General features: G+C 39.6%; 1 protein-coding gene across 1 annotated transcript; it reads left to right on the forward strand.

The window, feature by feature from the left end:
• Positions 1-4,203: 4,203 nt before the first annotated feature.
• Positions 4,204-18,563, forward strand: CHDH (choline dehydrogenase). Its single transcript, XM_018068545.2, has 8 exons — positions 4,204-4,283; positions 9,128-9,936; positions 10,359-10,510; positions 14,366-14,495; positions 15,146-15,280; positions 16,392-16,534; positions 17,320-17,422; positions 17,997-18,563. Exons 2-8 carry the CDS (start codon positions 9,183-9,185, stop codon positions 18,413-18,415), a joined length of 1,836 nt encoding a protein of 611 aa, XP_017924034.1. The 5' UTR covers positions 4,204-4,283; positions 9,128-9,182; the 3' UTR covers positions 18,416-18,563.
• The last annotated feature ends 970 nt before the right edge of the window (positions 18,564-19,533 follow it).

The raw sequence follows: 19,533 nt of genomic DNA on the forward strand, positions 1-19,533 counted from the left end.
AAGGATTGACCATTCCTGCCTGAACTGGAGAATGTATAAACCTGGAGTTTCAGAACTTTTCTACCACTCGTGGGATCCAGAGGAAGACTGCAGCTCACTGATCTCAACCGGACTGAGACCACCACCCTCAACTGGACTGCAATCACCACTTTTGACCAGACTGCAACAGCTCTCCCACCAGCAGGTTTTTCCCCCCCTCTCCCTTTACTTTGGACTCGGGGGGGGGCCAAGGAACACCACTTTGTTCATGCCCCAGGGTGCTGGGTTATACATTTGGGTTTGTGGGTTAAGACCAATTGTCTGTCTGTATAATTGTACTTATTGTACTATTTAAATAAATTGTTATTCTGACTTATAATCTCTCTTTTGAGTTGAGTTCATTTCCCCTGCTGGTTAACTTTTAAACCAGCACAAATAAATTATATTATTCAGTGAAAAGAAAAGAATTTGGAAGTGGAGTGTTTTTTTTTTCTTGCTGGTTCTTATCATCAAAACCTCTTGTTAGCTTTTCATTATCCAGGGTAGAGTCTGCTTTTTTCCCTATTTTGCAAAAATCAATATAATACACCCAAAAGAACTAGCTGCAATTTTATACAGCCAGCATCAACCTCAGTTCTGTGGTACAGGTCTATGGGCTCTCTCTCCCAACAAATAATCCTTAGTTACAGAAGTGCTATTTGTTGGAAGAGATTCAATATTTACTCTCCATTTAGGAAGAAAGCAACTGAAGGGAAAAGGCTGTGGGAGAATGGCAGAGATGACAGAACAAACCCTTGGGGCCAAGGAACACATTTCTGCACTGAGTATTTCAGGGGAGTTTCTGCAGCCCAGCCCTAGTCCAGTCCCATGGTCTGCACAGCAATTAGCAGTTTGACAGTGTCAGATTCATTAAGGTACAACTTCCAGTTTAATTTCATCTGAGGGCATTTAGGCTGCCCAATACAAACCCACCCTGCGATACAAACCCAACCAGAGAGAGGCTCATGGGCAGCTCCCTTCAAAAGCACAGCAATGATTTAAACAGAAACATTGATACAGCCACATCTGGAGCTTCCTAAACAAACTTGAGACAGTTTCCATTACGATGATACCTAAAAGGTGGTCTCTTCACATGATCTTGTCTAAAAGGATGCTTGCAGCAAAACTCAAACAGCAGGAATTACAGAGTACTAAAACTTGAAAAAGTAAGAACTCTTACCTCGATCTATGATGAACTACTGCAGCACATACAGCCACAAGTAGAGCAGCAGGGAGAAAACACACAAATCCTCCAACAGAATTGATTGTGAGGAGTTCTGAAAGAGAAAGAATCAAGTCTGTAAAAACTATCTTCAGTTATCATAATAATATTTATCAATGTATAGTATTTATGGATTCATTTATGCATATTTTAATAGACTTTAGAGAAAATGCACACAGAATTACTGAAACGAGCATTTCCAATGCCCGTATATAGAAGAGAAATTGTGCTAAAAGGCAATGTAAAATGGTTAATCATTACTGGAATTTTAAAAATGTTGCTTACCTTTACAAAGATATCAGTGCTCTCATCGCCCCCTGGTATCCTCACAGAAATTCTAGTTTCATGTGTAATAGTGACGTGAAATCCTGAAGACAGGTATGCAGGGGAAGAAAAAAGTCAAAACCATTTATCACAAAAAGAATCATTATGAAATTAAATCACGTTAAATATTTAATTGCATTTCAAAATTGCCCTTACTAGGCTTTAAAACTATTACATATTCTTAACAGCAGAATTATAGATCATTCATATACATTTATCTTTAAATCTACTAGTCAAATACAACAAAACAGAGTATCTTAGGAATTCCAAGCAAGGTGTGCTGCATGTCAGTGAAGCCTAATTCCTAGTTGCTATGTATTTTCTTACATTGTCATGTTCATTGATTAATCTCATTCTGAGTAAAATCACACTGTTTAAACTATTCTTAAGAATATAATCTCAAAAACTGAAATAATGTTACCAGTGGAGCAGAGCTCCTCTGAAAGCAACAGCAGCTCTGTTAAACCCTCTCCCTGAGTTCTCTGGCCAGCTCTGGTGATTGCACTTCACTGGAAGCAAGAGCCTCCTGCTGTGCTACTACAGAAGGATAACTTAGAAAACTATGCTTTCAATTTACTATAATTTAACAGAAAATTACCTTTGCTTCTATGTCTGTATTGATAAGAACTTCATACCTTTGATGCTCATAAAACAATATTAAATGTTCAAGCCCAAGACTGCTTGTTGTAAAACTCACTCCTAATTTTGTCTGTATTTTTGCAAACTCCCTGAGGGTTGAAAAGATTTCAGTTTAAAGTTGTTAATAACTATATAAGCGATGAAATGGGTTTCTGCTGGAGCTGTGCTTGTGGTAGGCACCACACACCCTGCAGGTGGCACCTTATGACCTTACAGAGTGATCTTGCTTTTGAAGGGGTAAATCAGGAGTGTTTGTTACAACAGGGATTCTCTGCAGCTGTTTCAATTCAGGCACTGCTGCCTGAAAATATATGTGGCAAAAATATCTAGCCTACTAAACTTCCAACTGATTTAGAAGCATAGTACTTCTTAGTTACACATCTGCATGCTCAAATCTGCAAGGAATTTGTTTAGTCTGCTAAAGGTACATTTGGTCATGTCAGAGTACCAGCCAGTAACTAGACTAAATCCATCATCATGTGTAAACTAAGAAAATTTCTCGATCTCATATCCACAGATTAAAATACAGCATTACTATCCAAATTCAACTGTACAGATTTCTCAAAATTTTCATTATTAGGCCATGGGTATGATAGAGGGAAAGATTCAGAAGTAGGTCTTACACCCTATTCAATATTCAGGCAAAGATGATATTGTGAAACACTTTTGGAGTCATCTTCCCCCCTTCGGTATTATGTCTATATGTGTTCATAGTACCAATTTCAGTACAACTTCTGCTGTACCTCAGCAAAATTATCTTTAAAGACTATGAATTTAAACGGATATTTAAAATTTTAGCACATATACGATCTGTGTGTATTTTCACTAAATTCTATTGAAATATGCATAAAGGGGTGGTTATCTCTCTGAGTAGCCAAGAATGAGGTAGCATCAACAATTTCTAGTCAGCATTGGCTACCCAGCGGGATATTCTGAGTTATCATTAAACACACACTTATCGGTGATGAGCAACAAACCCCGCAGTCAGTTCCACACAGGCACGTTGGGACAACTCGTTTGCTACTCGCTCCCTTCCAAACCAAGGTGTTCTCCCGGAAACACACATTGCACAGGTACGGATCGCACCTAAAGCCTTGAACTGCAAGGTCCAGCTCAACTTTCACAGGCTGTCCTCGAGCACTTCGCCTACGGCTCATACAGGGACACCCCCGGCAGTGCCGGGCAGGGACACGGACGGTGGAGCGGGGCCCGCCCGCCCCATCGCGATCTGGAGCTTCTCCCCTTCCCCTCGAGCAGCTGCAGCTCCCAGCGCTCCCGTTGGAAAGCGGGTTCGCAGCCGAGGTGACAACACTGTAGAAGACGTTTGCTTTAAAAAGCAAAAACATTTTTATTGCTTTAAGGGGAAAAAAAACCCCAACCAACCAACTAAAAACAACAACAAAAAAAAAACCTAAACAAAAAAAGCCTTTTTGTCCACCCCACTAGGGGCGGAGTGAAAAAGTTGGAGCGCTCCCGGGAAAGGACCGGGGAAGCCGCTTAGCGCGAGCTGGACACTTTGCCGGGTCCCGCGGGCGGAGCTGTCCCAGTCCCGTCCCTGTCCGTCCCGTCCCGGCCCGATTCCCGTCCCGCCAGAGCTCCAGCGCCGCCTCACTTCCAGCGGACGGGCGGGCAGAGACTTCGGCCGGCTGCCCCTCCGGCCGCTTTCGAAACAAACGAAGCCGCTCTGACACATACCTCGCGCGCAGCAGCCAAAGGGTAGACGTTCCGGTGGGAAGTCCACCCACGCCGCCCTGCCCGTGCCTCTTCCACAGAGTTCTCCTCCTCCCGCCCCCCGCCGCGGCCCCAGCGGCTCGCAGGACCACCCCGCGTCCCCCCGATCTTGGGCGGTGGCATGCGAGGTCGCAGCCCCGACACACGAAGCGGCCTCCGCGCGCGCGGCAGCGACGGAGACGTGTCCTGTGGGTGCCCCTCCTGCGGGACAGACCCGCGATCTCCCTCCTCCTCTGGCGGCCCCGGTCTCTGTGCGGCAGGAGCCCCCCAAAAAGGGGTCGCGGGCAGCCGCAGACCCTGCGGAGCTCACAGCGGCCAGACACGCTCGTTCTCAGGAGGAAGCGGCGAGGTAAGTGGGCTTGAACGATTCCAGCCGTGGCAAGGAAACTTGCCACAAACTTTTTCTAAGTGAATGAACTTCCTTCCTAGCGGCACTGAAGTGAAAGTTAGTCCAAAACATTCCCAGGCAGATTGATTTAAACGGTGTTAAACAGCCTCCAGCAGGGAAAAACAAACAAACAAAAGGTAAGAGCTGCTTTTACCTGAGGAGCTGTTCCTCCTGCGCCTCACACAGTCAGGCCTGACAGGTTTTGGCAGCGCCGTGAAGGGTAAACGTCCTGACAAGGTCTCATTGTTCTGCTGCATCGTGCGTTGTCCATGCTGCGGACATCTCTGGGAGAGGGTCATATTTTACATCTGCCAGAGAGGATATTCTCGTTTTGGCTCTGTCAAAATAGGACAGGGAGTAAAGTTTCAGGCACAGTGGCCCTCTTTGTTCCAGGATCAGTTTAGAACTGGGCTAGGACAGTTCTCGTGCAGAGGGACCATGCGTAGAGGAGAGTGGACGTAGATCAATACAGCAAAAAGAATTGTGCCTTGAAACTAGTGTTTTAATCCATTCAATCCAAACGTGTATGCTCCATTTAAACTAAATCAGAATGGCTTGATTTTTGACCTCTGCACTTCAGAAATTAAGAGAACTGAAGTTTGTGAATCATCTACACACTGACTCTCAAAGTCACTTGAATGTTATGGCCAGGACAGCGCTGACTGAGTTCACACTTTGCAAGATAAAAATGCTCTCAGATGTTATTCTGTCAGTCCTGTTCCATTTGATGTAAAATGAAATGAACAAACAAACCCAACAAAGAAAACACAAAACCAACCAAACCACAAAAACCCAAACAAACAAAAAACCCAAACATGGAATCATATCTAACTATAAATGTGAAAAACATGATGGAGCAAATTTAAAATAATACTTCAGTTACTTAAAAAGAACATCAATATTAGATTTAACCTTCTTGGCTGGTAATTCAGCCTTCAGCCCAGACAGTGGGTGCTCTGTTGTGGTACATATTTTTGATGACTCATTTGCAGTTTTATCAAAGAACAGGACAGCTCTGGTTGGTTAACAGTAATGATGCCCAGTGCCCTCTAACACTTTTAAATTAGGCACCTCATATACTACAGAACCATTTCATTGCTACCCATTTTCCAGTACACCCTCCTATGTATGGAGGATATCCTCCTTCCTCTCTTTGCAGTGGACTGTCAGCCCTTTAGAAGTCTAGGAGTAAGGTCTCTGGGCTGAATCCTAACACCTTTGCTTATCTATCTTACAGAGAGTGCAAGCCATTTTAGTCCTTAGATGCCCTATGCAGCCTTTTTTCCCCTCTCCTTTTTGTCTCCCCTTCTTAAAAAAAAAAAAGAAAAAAAAGTGAAGTAACACATTCTTCACCTTTTACAGCATCACTGCCCTTTAGAGAAATCTGTTTTCACATGTGACCCCAGATCAACATCTGTGTTGTCACAACAGTAGATACTGTAGGTACTGGTGGATTACATCAGCCTGATACTGTATTCAGAAATGTGTTACAATGATACAAGGAGCCCCAGACGCTTCATTTCAGAACTCCACTGCCCACTTCGAGCTCACCAGTGTCCAATTAAATATATTATTAAATTGTAGCAAGAGAATTTTCCTGCTCAGGTGCTCCTGCTCTCCTCAGTCTTGTAAGATCACTGTCTGTAGGCCCTGCTGAATAGCAACAAACTTTTTTAAAACGAGCTCCCGATTTTGAAGCTCTACTGCAATACAGGGAATGTATTTTATGTTGCTGCCATATGCATTTCTGCAGGTCTGCTCACTGATTCCTGAGGAACATCTTACCACATGTTCATAAAGAGGTCCTGATTTGGGGGAATTCTGAAAGACATGCCATAATATTCACTGAGGCCCAAAAGACAGCTTTTTGTTCATAGGAAGTAGAGAGCATTCCAGTAGAACCACGTTGTGTATACTTTAACATTTCTACATATTTCATTTTGACACTACACTATTTAATAGACCTGCCATAAAACTATAATTCCCTGGGTAAAGAGGGCCTGCTTCCCCAGCACATTTCAGAGCCTCAAGTGACTCTATGTATTAAGATAATAACTTGATTTTTTTCCAGTTACTGAAAAAAAGCACCTTTTTTGCTGAAATACAGTTTTTGGGAACACTTCACAGGTTCTAAATGCTCCAGTGCAAACAAAAAAAACAAACCAAACTACAACGGAAAGGGAAAGTTGAGTGCAAAGATGCTCAGTGTAAAAAGATTACATTTTCTGTGGTTCTGCCACATTCCACAAGAGTATTTACCACAGAAGAACTTGAATTGTGATTAACCCATGCATGCTTATAGTACTTCATACATTATTGTAGAGAAGTATCATCATGTTCCAATTTCGGGACTTGATGATCTCAGTCCTTTAGACCAACCTCTTCAATAAAATGTTGAATAGTTTTGAGTTTCAAAGCCTGTATCTGTGAGAGGCTCTTAAGCAAACCAGCTTTTAAAAGGTATAGACTTCAGCATTAGGATTCTGGCACAAGGCAAGACACAAACACTTAATCCTGTCATGTCACTGCTGTCTTTGGAGTGCCGCTTCAGAGTGTTTTTGGGAGCTCAGTAGCCCTTGTTTATGCTTTAGCAAGTTGTAGAACTACAGCCTCCAGCACTAGCAGAGTAGATAAGTCCCTGACTGAACACGATTCCAGGGATTTTGGAGAATCTACCCTCAGCTAAGGATTAGGTAGAGTTCAGACTTAACAACCAGCATTCTGGTGAGGAGGTACAGTAATATTCAATGGCTTTATAGATGCCAAAAGAAGCCAGTCAGTACTCATTTCAGAGTCTGTGAGCCCTACCTGTCTAAATAATAAGTGTTGACCTTCTGTAGGACCAAAATATGAGTGTTCACTCCTCCCAGAAAAGTAGAAGCAACCCAGGGACAGAATATCTTTCCCAGATTGTTCAGGCCCAGGCCCATATTCTACCAGCCTCATTACCAATTTGCTGTTCCTGAATCAATAAAGTCCCATGGCCCATCAGTTTTGCAGGTTAAACATCAGTACTTCAAAACCATAACCCTCTTCATCACAACAAATCAAGTAAAAACCTCTCTACCTTTGCATGCACCTCTGCTGCATCACAGGAAATGGGCAAACCTCCTTCTGCAAGAGACAATCCTTTAATAGTTACCACCTGCAAAAAACAAATTCCACCCCCACCTTCAGCTGGGCTCAGTTTTTTATTAGCCATGTGAGAATCACCTGTGTGAACTTTAGGCTCAGACATATCCCCAGCATCTTTTTTTTTCTTTGCAGAGCAAACTGTTCTCCATGATTGGTTGTTCATTTTTCAGAAGTTTGGGGGTTTGTACAGCCTATTACAAGTTTTTCTAAGAAGAGTCAAATGTATGCTTCTTCCCTGAGAGTAAAAAAAACCCCATACTTTTGCACATGAGGTTGTACATAAAATTGTATATAATTGTGCATGGAAGACTTTTAACATTCATCAGCAAAATACATCTATTTTGTTACAGAGTTGGGCCTTAGGGCCTTGTGTGTGCTCTCACAAACTTTACACTGTAGAGTTTCATCCAAGAAAAGGAGTACAGTTCTGTTCCACCGTTCAGTAAGAAAAAGCTGATTCATTAAGGCATGTTTTCTTTTAGTGAAAAACCCCAGGCATTTAAAAATAAATGCAGGTTTTATATTACAAAACTACATAACTATGAAATTTGAATGTAAAAAAAATCAACAGTAACAACTAATTTCTGAAAAATTTTACTTCACAAACATAATACAGTATTCAATGTATTTCAGGAAAAAGCTTGGTTATATCTTTCAGTTGGCCAGTGCATTACAGTGGAACAGCCTCTGGATAAGTTGCTATCTCTGGAATCCCCAGCAATGACTTAGACCAAAGCCACGGGCCAGGGAGAAATACTATTTACAACCTCAAGATATCCCTATTCACTAACAGTTTATACCAAAAGGAATGAGTTTCAAGGGGAGAGAGCAAGAGAAACACTTTTGACTGGCTGGCAGCAACAGTTTCTGTGACACACAGGCTGTGAAAAACTTGCATTGAGTCCCTGTACCAGTACCACACAGAGCTAAACCTGTGTTGCTGACAGGGCTCACAGGCTTCTCTGAAGGTTAAAAAACTTGCCATTCCTACTCAGCCTGAGCATCTGGTGATGATGGATTGTAACTGTACTTGGAGAACTCTTGAGGGACCTGGGTTTAGTACTAGGGTAGAAAGCCACAGATGAGGAGATTTTGCCTTTCCCTATGTTTGGAGTCATGCCTCCAAACCCAGCAGCTTTTCACCTTAGGGATAGCTGGAAAGGAGTTTCAGTGTTGCACATTTGTTGTGTAGAGATGTCCTAGATTTGGTCTGGCAGAATATGCAGTGGGCATACTCATCACTTCTATTGTGAATTGGCTTGTGTGATATCACTGTCTGTCAAAAACTTACAGAGAAGTTTGTGGAATTGTTGTTTTCCTTGTATTCTTTCCTGTTAGAGGTGAGTGAAGACAAACTACAAGGTAAGCAAAGGTTTCCACCCTTTATGAGTTTGGCAAATACTTGAAAATGTCTGTTGTGTATCTATCTCAGGAACCAGGAGTAAATAGAAGTCAGGCTGCATATAATACACATATATAGACTGCATTAAATGAATAATAAGACAGCAAATTTCAGAGTAAATGTTTATTGGTTTATTGACATTGTTAATGTTATCCATTGTTCCTGGATAGTGAGAATGGATAAAGTATACCAGTGTTACCTGAAAATGACTGACATTTTAGAGGTAGTAATGCTTACATCTTAATTAGTATTTTTTTTGTTTTTCTAGGGTAAAACACTGGATTTTTGTTGAAAATTCTGCAAAACTGGTACTATCAGTAAAGATGTCATACTTAATGAAAGGAGTTAAGTGGTACAGTCCTGTAAGTCAGATGGGCAAAGTAACAGGAAGCTTGTTTAAAGCACACACATTAAAGAACATATTGGGCATCAATGAACAACAACTCAAAATTTCGCGTGCATCATCTCAGCTTAGTTCTGAAAAGGCAAACTCTTATAACTATGTCATTGTTGGAGCTGGATCAGCAGGGTGTGTATTAGCCAACAGACTGACAGAAGACCCTCTCAGTACTGTGCTCCTTTTGGAAGCAGGCCCTAAAGATACCCTTCTGGGCAGTAAAAGACTGATGTGGAAGATTCACATGCCTGCTGCATTAACATACAACCTCTGTGATGAGAAATATAACTGGTATTACCACACAACACCCCAAAAGCACATGGACAGCCGAGTGATGTACTGGCCCCGAGGGAGAGTGTGGGGTGGCTCCTCTTCCCTCAATGCTATGGTTTACATCCGAGGGCATGCAGAGGATTATAACAGATGGAACAGGGAAGGGGCTGCGGGATGGGACTATGAACATTGCTTGCCCTATTTTAAGAAGGCACAGACACATGAACTGGGGTCAAATCAGTACAGAGGTGGAAATGGACCTCTGCACGTGTCGAGAGGGAAAACAAACCATCCTCTTCATCAAGCATTCCTGGAGGCAACCCAGCAAGCTGGGTATCCCTTCACAGATGATATGAATGGCTATCAGCAAGAAGGATTTGGCTGGATGGACATGACTGTACATCAAGGTAAATCATAATGGAATACATAAGTAATTTCTGTTTCTGAGCCATCAGTGGTACTTCTGAAGTAATTTTGGAATATGGACATATAATCTGCATTGAATGTCATTTGGGTGTTTAGGTTACTACACAGCTATGGCACTCTGTGTTTGCACCCTGTTCATTTCACAGCAGCTTGCTATCAGTCTAGTGCATATTTCATTGAAAATTGCACTGGCAGGCAAGTCTTGATTCACAGTTAAACTATGTCACTGTGAAATATGTTATGTTAAAATAAAATCTTTCCCTATTATTTCAAATCACATTTGCTTCGAACTGATAACCTCTGTGAAGGCTTTCCCTCTGTAAACATCCTGGTGGTTATTGGCCAAAATCTGAAGAATACTGAGCATGACTATTGTGATGTTTAATGTAAATATACATTGTAGGTCAAAGATGGAGCACAGCTAGTGCTTATCTTCGCCCAGCCATATCACGCCCAAATTTGTCAGTTGCAGAGAAGACACTTGTAACAAAAATCTTGTTTCAAGGAACAAAATGCATTGGTGTTGAGTATGTGAAAAATGGGCAAATGAAAAAGGTAAGAGATTTTTATTTTCCAGTTGAAAGGTATGAGTCAAAGCAAAATTAATTTTTTTTTGAAAAACCAAAACTTTTATTAAAAGTGATACCTGTATATGATTCCTTGTCAGTTATTCTACAGTGGGTGATATTGCAGTTGTATTGATTTAGAGATTAACTTCTCCATCGTATTTCCATCTTTCAGTACTGAGGGGACAAGTCATAACTTGATGTTACACAAGAGTGTTGTGTAAGATGTCTGATTGGAACCTATGGTGCAATCATGCACTGCCTCAGCACATTGACTAGTGTTGACTGTGCTGATGTTTCTGAAAAACAATTCTTAAAATTATGTTCTGGCATAGGAAAATCTGTAAAAGCCAGATCTGAACTCTGAATGGCTCAAGGGATAAATAACAAGTCATTCACTTCTACGTTGCCATTATGTATCAAGATAGTAATGGGATGAAACATGGGATAGTAATGATGAAACATGATGAAACTTGCCTTATAGTTGGTTGTGGAATGAGTATTTTTCAGTCTCAGTCCAACTTTCACCGAACATGTGATTGTGTGGAAGGAAGCTTGAATTGTCATTACAACTTAACTCTGTGGATAATCAGCTAATTTTATGCTTCTTTCAATCAATTGACTTCTGTAAGAACTAAAACATCCTCACTTCCCTTAACAGCTAGTTACAGAGTGTGTAACTAGGATATTGCCTAAAAGGGGCTTGCATGCTAATAACCTGAGATACTTAGACACAAACAAGTATAAAACAACTAAAAAGGGTAATAATAATACCCTAGAGAGAGTAGAGTACAAATTTTGATGGTTTGAGTTCAGTAAGTCTAATAAGACTCAGCAGACGAGTGTTCTGTGACTGAACACCTGCTAAAAGTTAAAATGCAGTACAAATAAACTGTTCTTTGATTTTCTAATGCACAGAACAAATCTGTTGTTGTCTAAGTGGTTTGGTAACGATAATCATTTTAACAATGTAAAACAAAATTTGCAGAACATTTAATTGATTTCATGAGCTATTAAGTGTCTGTGAAATAGTGTCTCTAATTGCTGTTCTTGTGCCATTATCGAGATTAACTTGGTTGAAGAAAGTCTTGGAAACCTAATTACACATGATCAAAGACTTTCTGAATATCTGAACATTTAATTGCAAAATTCTTTAATTCTTTAATTGCTATGAATGTTCATGCATATTAATATATGTATGAGTTATACATAGTGAAAGAATGATATATATTTAGCATATATCAGACAAAGTACACCTTCAAAGTATTTCCCTTCTTTCCCCCCCCCCCCCAGCATCACAATTGCAGGATTTCTCTTCTTTTACCTTCTGGAAAATTTTAGACCTGTCAGGATGGAAGAGCTAATAATTTTATTGCATTATGAACATCAAGATGAAACCCTTGATTACATTAAAGAGTTTCTGGTTTTACAGTCCATTTTAGATAGGATCTCTTTTACGTCAAGAGGTCACCAAAACCTGATTCAAGCATGATTCAAAACCTATTCACCAGCCAGTGACTTGTTATTTCACTAGAGGTTGAGGTCCTAGAGAAGGGTTCCAGTATTCCAGTAAGCTCTCTGACAAAAGTATGGAAGGTAGGCTGAACATTCCTACACTTTCTAAGTTCAGAATCAAGCAGAAAATAATATTTTAAAGGATAAAAATGTTTCAATGTTTCACAAACTAAATAACCCATACAAAAATATATCAAAGTCAGTTTTTCTCTTAGCATGTTAACTTTAAGCACCATGAAAGACTATACAGGCTGAGAATAACTACAGTGCTGACATTGCAGTGAGTTTAGACTGAACAAGCATCATTTGATTGGTACTTAGAACAAACTGGCACCAGTTCTGTGTGTACCATAGAAAATGTAAGTAAATTATATTTGTATAACATGCAAAATACAGATCTAAGTATTGATTCAACAGGCATAGATGTGCTCTGTATTAGTCTTAACATACTAATGATTGCCCAGAGCAAAACAATAATAAACAATAAAAGCAGCACTGGCCATCTGTGAGCAATATTAGATAAATAGTGTGAAAATAATTTATGAAACTTCTTCCTCCTATTACTTCCTAGTCTTACTCCAGCAACAATCTCATTTACAATCATTCTGTATAGCTGTGTCATTCAAAAAGGACAGAATTACTCCAAGCTAATATGCCTTCCATGCTAATCTGTTAACCATACTATAGGAAAAACATCACTTTTTAATGTTACTTTAGAAGCTAAATGTCTTACCTAAAATAAAACCAAACAGCTACTCCTAATAGCACCTTCCATTCTATGGAAGTGGAAAATGCAGATGAGCAGTACCACACATGGAATCACAGAATCATAGAATTAAGGTTGGAAAAGACCTCCAAGATCAAGTCCAACCTTCGACCAAGTACCACCTTGCCTACTAAACTATACCACAAAGTGCCACATCTCCCTGTTTTTTGAACACTTCCTGGGATGGTGACTCCAGCACTTCCCTGGGGAGCCTTTATGTTTCCTTGAACCCTCATGGATTTTGCTTGTAATGAGAAAAAGCTCAGGGGCGTAGTTGTGTGTGTCACCTATTTTGTCCTCACTGTGGCCACACTGATATATTAGAATTCAAGGATAAATGTTCTGAGATTACTTTTGCAAATGTGTATTGCTTTAACATGTTGGACTAGCTTAGAATTTGCATTAAATTGTTGCATACTTTTTGCTTCTTCTATGGTGTAGTTGTTCTTTCTTAAGGACAGATGAATGTTGAATTTTCTTTCTTATGTCCAACAGTTACTATTCAGTTTGTAATCCCTAACTCAGTGTTTATACAACAGGCAACATTCGTGTGACCAGGGAGGATGGAACATGTGTGTGTCTCCATGAGCCATCTCACTGGAATAGAAAGGGATAGTTTGAACATGGTTGGGTTCACCCACATCATCCTCTTTAAAAGAGTGAAGGGAAAAGGAGGAGGGTATCAATATTTTCTTACTCTACACAGTTTTAACTGTAAAAAGCACTAAGAGGGCTCATTCTGATCCCAGATTAAAGAGATGTGGCAACAGCAAAGAGGAAAACCCCAGATACAAATGACACAGAGAAAGATTTTGGTATTGCGAAATGAGAATATACTGAGGCAGAACTCCTGGAAAGATGATGTGCCAAAATACTTGCAGAGACGGTTCTAGGAAAAGAACTATACAGCACAGAAAACCAAGTCCAAGGCAGAGGAATAGTTTAGCAGCTGTATCATGACCAGCTCAGACCAAACCGTCTGATGAAAAGTGTGTCAGCAAAACAGAATTAGAGATATGTCTGCAGACAGTTTTCTCAGTGGTGCTGTAGTGATTGAGGGGCTTCTGAGAACTACAACGAGATAAAAACCCAAACATTAGTCTTGGTTGAATTAAGAAAATAAGCTCTTGAGAATTTTTGAGCTAGCATGTCTCTGAATTCAAGATCTCCCTTAGGAGTTTCAGTTTTAATTTACAAATGGTTATTGAAAACGGAAGAGAAGCTTAACTGACTGATCCAAATGTCACAGGTACTTTTTTCCTGGCAAGTAGGACAGGAGTTTATTTGCAGCCATGGTACTGACTGAGCTGAATGTTTATGTGCCATCCAATTTGAATGGATTGTAAAGCTGGGAATAAATACAGAAATGATCAAAGTGAAAGCTTGATTATTTCTCTCTGCGGAAACTTCTGGCAAGACAGAAACACATTTAGGATGAGGAAAATGTGAGGGAGGGGTGTCTAATCTGGATCAGAACAGCATATCCGAACAGAAGCTCTTGACGTTGCTTTCAGTCAGCTCAGGCTTTATAATCTTAGGGCTTTTGTGCTCATTTCCTTTTAGGTTTTTGCCAATAAGGAAGTTATTTTAAGTGGAGGTGCCATAAATTCTCCACAGCTGCTTATGTTGTCTGGAATTGGAAATGCAGATGATCTAAAAAAACTGGGGATCCCTGTTGTTTGCCATCTTCCTGGTAATTTTTTTATTTGTTTTAACCTTTCATGTTCCTACGGATGCAATTCAATGACCTTCAAATAAAATGAATCATGAAATACAGTTTTCTTTATATCAGGTTGTGTGGACTGAAATGTGTTTGTTACAAATCAGTGGAAAGCTGCATTGATTTTATACAAATCACTGGAAACATGCATTGATTTTAGAACTGAACAACCTCCTACAAACTCCTACACTTTCTTCACTACATTTCATAGTAAAAATGCCTTTCTAAAGGCATACTTTAAGGTTAAGCAGCATACTTATCATTAAGGATTTTGAGTGAGTTTTGATCCACAACAGATTGTATAAACTCCCACTGTCATAAATACTCAAATACAGAAGGAATAACATGAACTTTTCCATAAAACTAAAAAAGTTAGTACTGCACTAACTTTCTATTTTCATTCTAGTTATGCTATGTTTATGTAAAACCTTATTCTGACATGAGCAAAAGGCTGATATGACTCATGGTCTTGGTCTTAGTCACCACTGCCCTTGTAAGAGGTTAGTTTAGTTCCCATTTATGCTGTTTTCTGGAAGCCAATGTGGTGTGTAACTGTTCTGTATGAAATAACTTCCCCCCCCTGCCCTTTCTTCTCCCTCCTCCCCCTTTATTTTTCCCTTCAGGAGTAGGCCAGAACCTTCAAGATCATTTAGAAGTGTATGTCCAGCAAAAGTGCACCAAGCCTATTACTCTGTATAGTGCACAAAAGCCACTTAACATGATGATGATTGGTCTGGAATGGCTTTGGAAATTTACAGGTATGAAACAAAGTATGCAATCATTCTACCCTTGATTGATTTAGAATTATTACAGCCTTTCATCCATGAATTTCATAGGCTGGGAGCCTTGATATGTATTTTTTTTCTTGCTCTGGAAAATAACTGGAACTTGCAAATGGACTTGAAATATTTTCTTCTAAATCAGAATATTTTAATGCTATTTTTAACATTCCTGTATCTCATTTGAAGAAAAATTCTACATTTTAAAATCAGTGCTACTGAGAAAGCTATTGTTAAAAAAAATGAAGAAAATATTCTACTTGAAATCCATGTAATGTCAATAAAAACATATTGTTGAACTGAACAAATTTTTCTGTAAAATTGTTCCAGAAGAACAGTTGTTTGTTGCTCTGATCAGAATCCTTTTGGCCTGCAAGTAAATCTGAACTGACTTTTGCATTTTACAGTAACTCAGCTGTAAGTTGTACCTCAAAAAGAATCTGCAAATACAATCCTTGATATCAGTAAAATAGTTTGTTCAAAGTTGAGGTCTCCACCACTTGCTGAATTATTCTCTTAGTATTTGACAACTTACACTGGGTATATGGGGCTTTTTACCACACAAGTAAATATTGACAGCTAACTTACAGTTTTAAACAGATGTGGGAATAACATCATATGGGGCACATTGCAGGCTTTTCACCTTTCCCTTCAGGGTGGGGACTGTGGATGGCTCTGCCTATTACATGTGACTGATGGGATAACTGTACTGCACATCAGGAGTGTGCAGGGCAGGAATATCAGGATGCTGCAGTCGCTTCCCTCCACACCTGTGGGCCCTGGCACCAAATCTGCTTCTGGAGTTAGACCCTGGGTCTGCCAGTCAGTGAGAGAACTGTAACATCCTGCTCTCAAACAAACAGGATTTCCAAAGTTATGCATATTTACATTTATCTAGTCATTAAAAAGCAGATGGAAGTGATGCACATTGCTTAAATTACAAGCTGTTTGTAATGGATTCACGTTCCTTCTAATTGATGCTGAATCTATAAATTATTCATAGTAGTGCTACTAAGGGTTAAAAAGAAGTGGATTTATTGCTCTTCTGAGGTCTTTTAATGGCATCTTCTATCTCATTTACACTCTCTAGGTGAGGGAGCCACTGCCCACTTAGAATCTGGTGGTTTCATCCGAAGTGAACCAGGGGTTCCTCACCCCGACATTCAGTTCCACTTTCTTCCTTCTCAGGTGATTGATCATGGTCGGGTTGCTTCCACAATGGAAGCTTACCAGGTGAGTTGAAGAATATGTTCCAATAATGTCTTGCATTAGCAAGGAGGCTTACACTCTCTTGCAAATATTGATAGTTTGACTATATACTGAAAAATACTTTGTACAGTATAATATGAAAGAGTTGGCTTAACCTCCTACTTTGGGGAAAAAAACACAAGCTTGTCATTTGATATTGCTACCAAAATTATGTTACTTTTTATCTCTGGGAAAGTATGCAAGTATTGAATAGCTGTTTAAGGATTTGCACTAGTGAAGTGCCATAATGCTGTTGATTAGGATAACATTGTGGTAGGTGCTGTTGAAAACTAAATCAAGTTGTTCCCTGTTCCACTGCAGTTTAGACAAAGGTTTAAGTGAAAATTTATAAGACCACACACTTATTCATTGGCACAAATCCAAGCCCCATTTTAGACTGCGATCTTGATTCAAGTCTGTGCTAATTCTGGGGAACTGTCACTGAATGTTTCTTTTTGCCATTCTCTTTTCTTCAGGGATGATAGTAATTTGGTCCAATTGCTGATTGTATTAGAATGCTCTGCTACTACTAAATTGGAATGATTGTATTTTAAATCAAAAGAACAGCTGTGAGTGATATTTCCTTCCCCTTATGGAATACATTTACAAAAAATTTGTGTAAAACGGGAAAATGTTCAATGGTATTTTCCATTCTCTCTTTTAACATTTATGTTTGCTGAATTTGTACAGTCTGTCTAAATTGTGAAAAAAAAATTCTCATACTGAATTTGGAACCTGACCTGGTGGGATTGTGTCACCTGTTGTTGCAGGTCCACGTGGGACCCATGAGGAGCACAAGTGTGGGCTGGCTGAAGCTGAAGAGTACAGACCCCAATGACCATCCTATCATTGAGCCCAATTACCTGTCAACAGGTAAATGCAGCCTCTCCTTGCTCTGTCAACTTACTTCTTGCCTGTTTCAGTGGCAGATTTTTGTATCTACTCAGCACCATTTCAGAAGCGTTGATTGGTACATTGTTACTGATTTCTCATTTATAAAATCAACTAGTATTGAAAGAGGTGGTTGCCCAAAGCGCCCTATAAACTAGAAAGAATTCCCTGGAGGGGATGCAGTCAGAATTCTCAGTGTTTGCTGTGTCATGCTGTTCATTCCATCCCTCATCTGCTTGGGAAGGAATGCATCTCATTTGCTTCTTTGTGCTGAGAATAATGGCCTTGGCTGGACAGTGGGTACAGCAAAATAAAGAGCAATTTCTCATAGCTCACCTATTCCCTTTTGGGATTGTGCAATACAAGTGAGAGTTTTGCTCACAGTGAATGTAAATACCTGTGACTTTGAAAAATATTCTGCTTTATTATGGCTTTCAGCAGTGAGAGACTTTCCCTCCAGCCTTTTTTCTTCTATGCTATTTTATCTGTTATGCATTCTGTATGTATTGCTAAATTAAAGGTCTACTTACAATTTTCTTATTTTCTCTCTGCACAGAAAGAGATATTTGGGAATTCCGCCAGTGTGTCAAATTGGCCAGAGAGATCTTTGCTCAGAAAGCTTTGGAAAAATTTTGTGGGCCTGAAATTCAACCAGGAAGCCACGTTCAGTCTGACAGAGAAATAGATGCTTTCATAAGGCAGAAGGCTGACAGTGCTTATCATCCTTCCTGCACCTGCAAAATGGGTCTGCCTTCAGACAGCACCGCTGTAGTTGATCCCCAAACAAAAGTCATTGGCGTTGAAAACTTGAGAGTCGTCGATGCTTCAATAATGCCCAGTGTTGTCAGTGGAAATCTGAATGCCCCAACTATCATGATAGCAGAGAAAGCTGCAGATATAATTAAGGGCCTCCCGTCACTTCAGGAGAAAAATGTTCCTGTATATAAGCCCAAAACCTTGGAATCACAGAGATAAAGGAATATTCTCATCCTTTCACATCTTTTGCTACTTAGGCTTTGATCAGCATGTGGGGGTCTCGTACTGAACATGCCACATGATAAATATCCCACAAAACGACATATCCTAATAAAATAACTATTAATTTGAACTTTTTTTTAATTATTATTAGACTTCCTGCTTTTTTTTTTTTTTTTAATAAGCTGGCTTAAGTTGCTTATTTTAGAATTACAGAATCATAGAATATGCTGAGTGGAAAGGACCCATCAGGACCACTGAGTCCAACTTCTGACCCTGTGCAGGCCATCCCAAGAATCAGAAATTAAATATGACTTCCTGTGGTAAATTCAAACTTGTTGTTGAAGAGAAGCTGTTTCTAAATGAGAGGTGTTCACATGAGCCAGAAATACTGTGCAATTGCATGAAGAATGGAAGATATTAATGTGTGCTATTTTGAAAATCATTATGGTCTGCCTTGTTATTTAAAGGAAGAGTTTTAACTGCTGTGAGAATATTACCCAGGCTAATGGCTAGTCAGTTATCCCCACATCCTGCAAGGAATGCTTAAGTAAATGTAAGCATTTAGGCAATTTCATATTCACAAGCCAAAGTAGTTTGTATCAGAATTCATAGCAAAGAGAGGAACCTGCTCAGAGTTTGTTAAATGTTGTGTCTACGAGAGGAACACATGGTTTACAAATTCACACTGAAGGTGAGATTTCATTATACTCAGCAGTCTTAACTGCATAGTATTCAGGAAAAAGACATACATTGCATATATCAGAAGCTTATTCTTTAAAAAAATACAGAGCTGGAGCTAATATTTATAAAAATATTTATAAAAATGTAACAGAAAACTGGAATTTCTCCTTGTTTGTTTGTGGTTTGTTTTTTTCCACAAGGAGCTTAGTAGAATTCTATTCACAATTTAAGCTGACTTAGTTGTACCACTTTATTATTTGGGACAGTAACAGATCTGCACTTCCTGTAACATCCTTAAAGTTACTGGTCTTAGCTCCAAGATGATTGTTTGCAAAAGATATTTCTCAGCAAATATTGTGAATAGTGCCTTGCTATCAATAAAATTTAATTTAAAAAATTACAGCCAAACTACATTTGAAATGAAATGTTATTCA

The sequence above is a fragment of the Manacus vitellinus genome, unplaced genomic scaffold (genome assembly GCF_001715985.3).
Source record: "Manacus vitellinus isolate BGI_N305 unplaced genomic scaffold, ASM171598v3 scaffold_14_pilon, whole genome shotgun sequence".
In the NCBI taxonomy this organism is placed as follows: domain Eukaryota; kingdom Metazoa; phylum Chordata; class Aves; order Passeriformes; family Pipridae; genus Manacus; species Manacus vitellinus.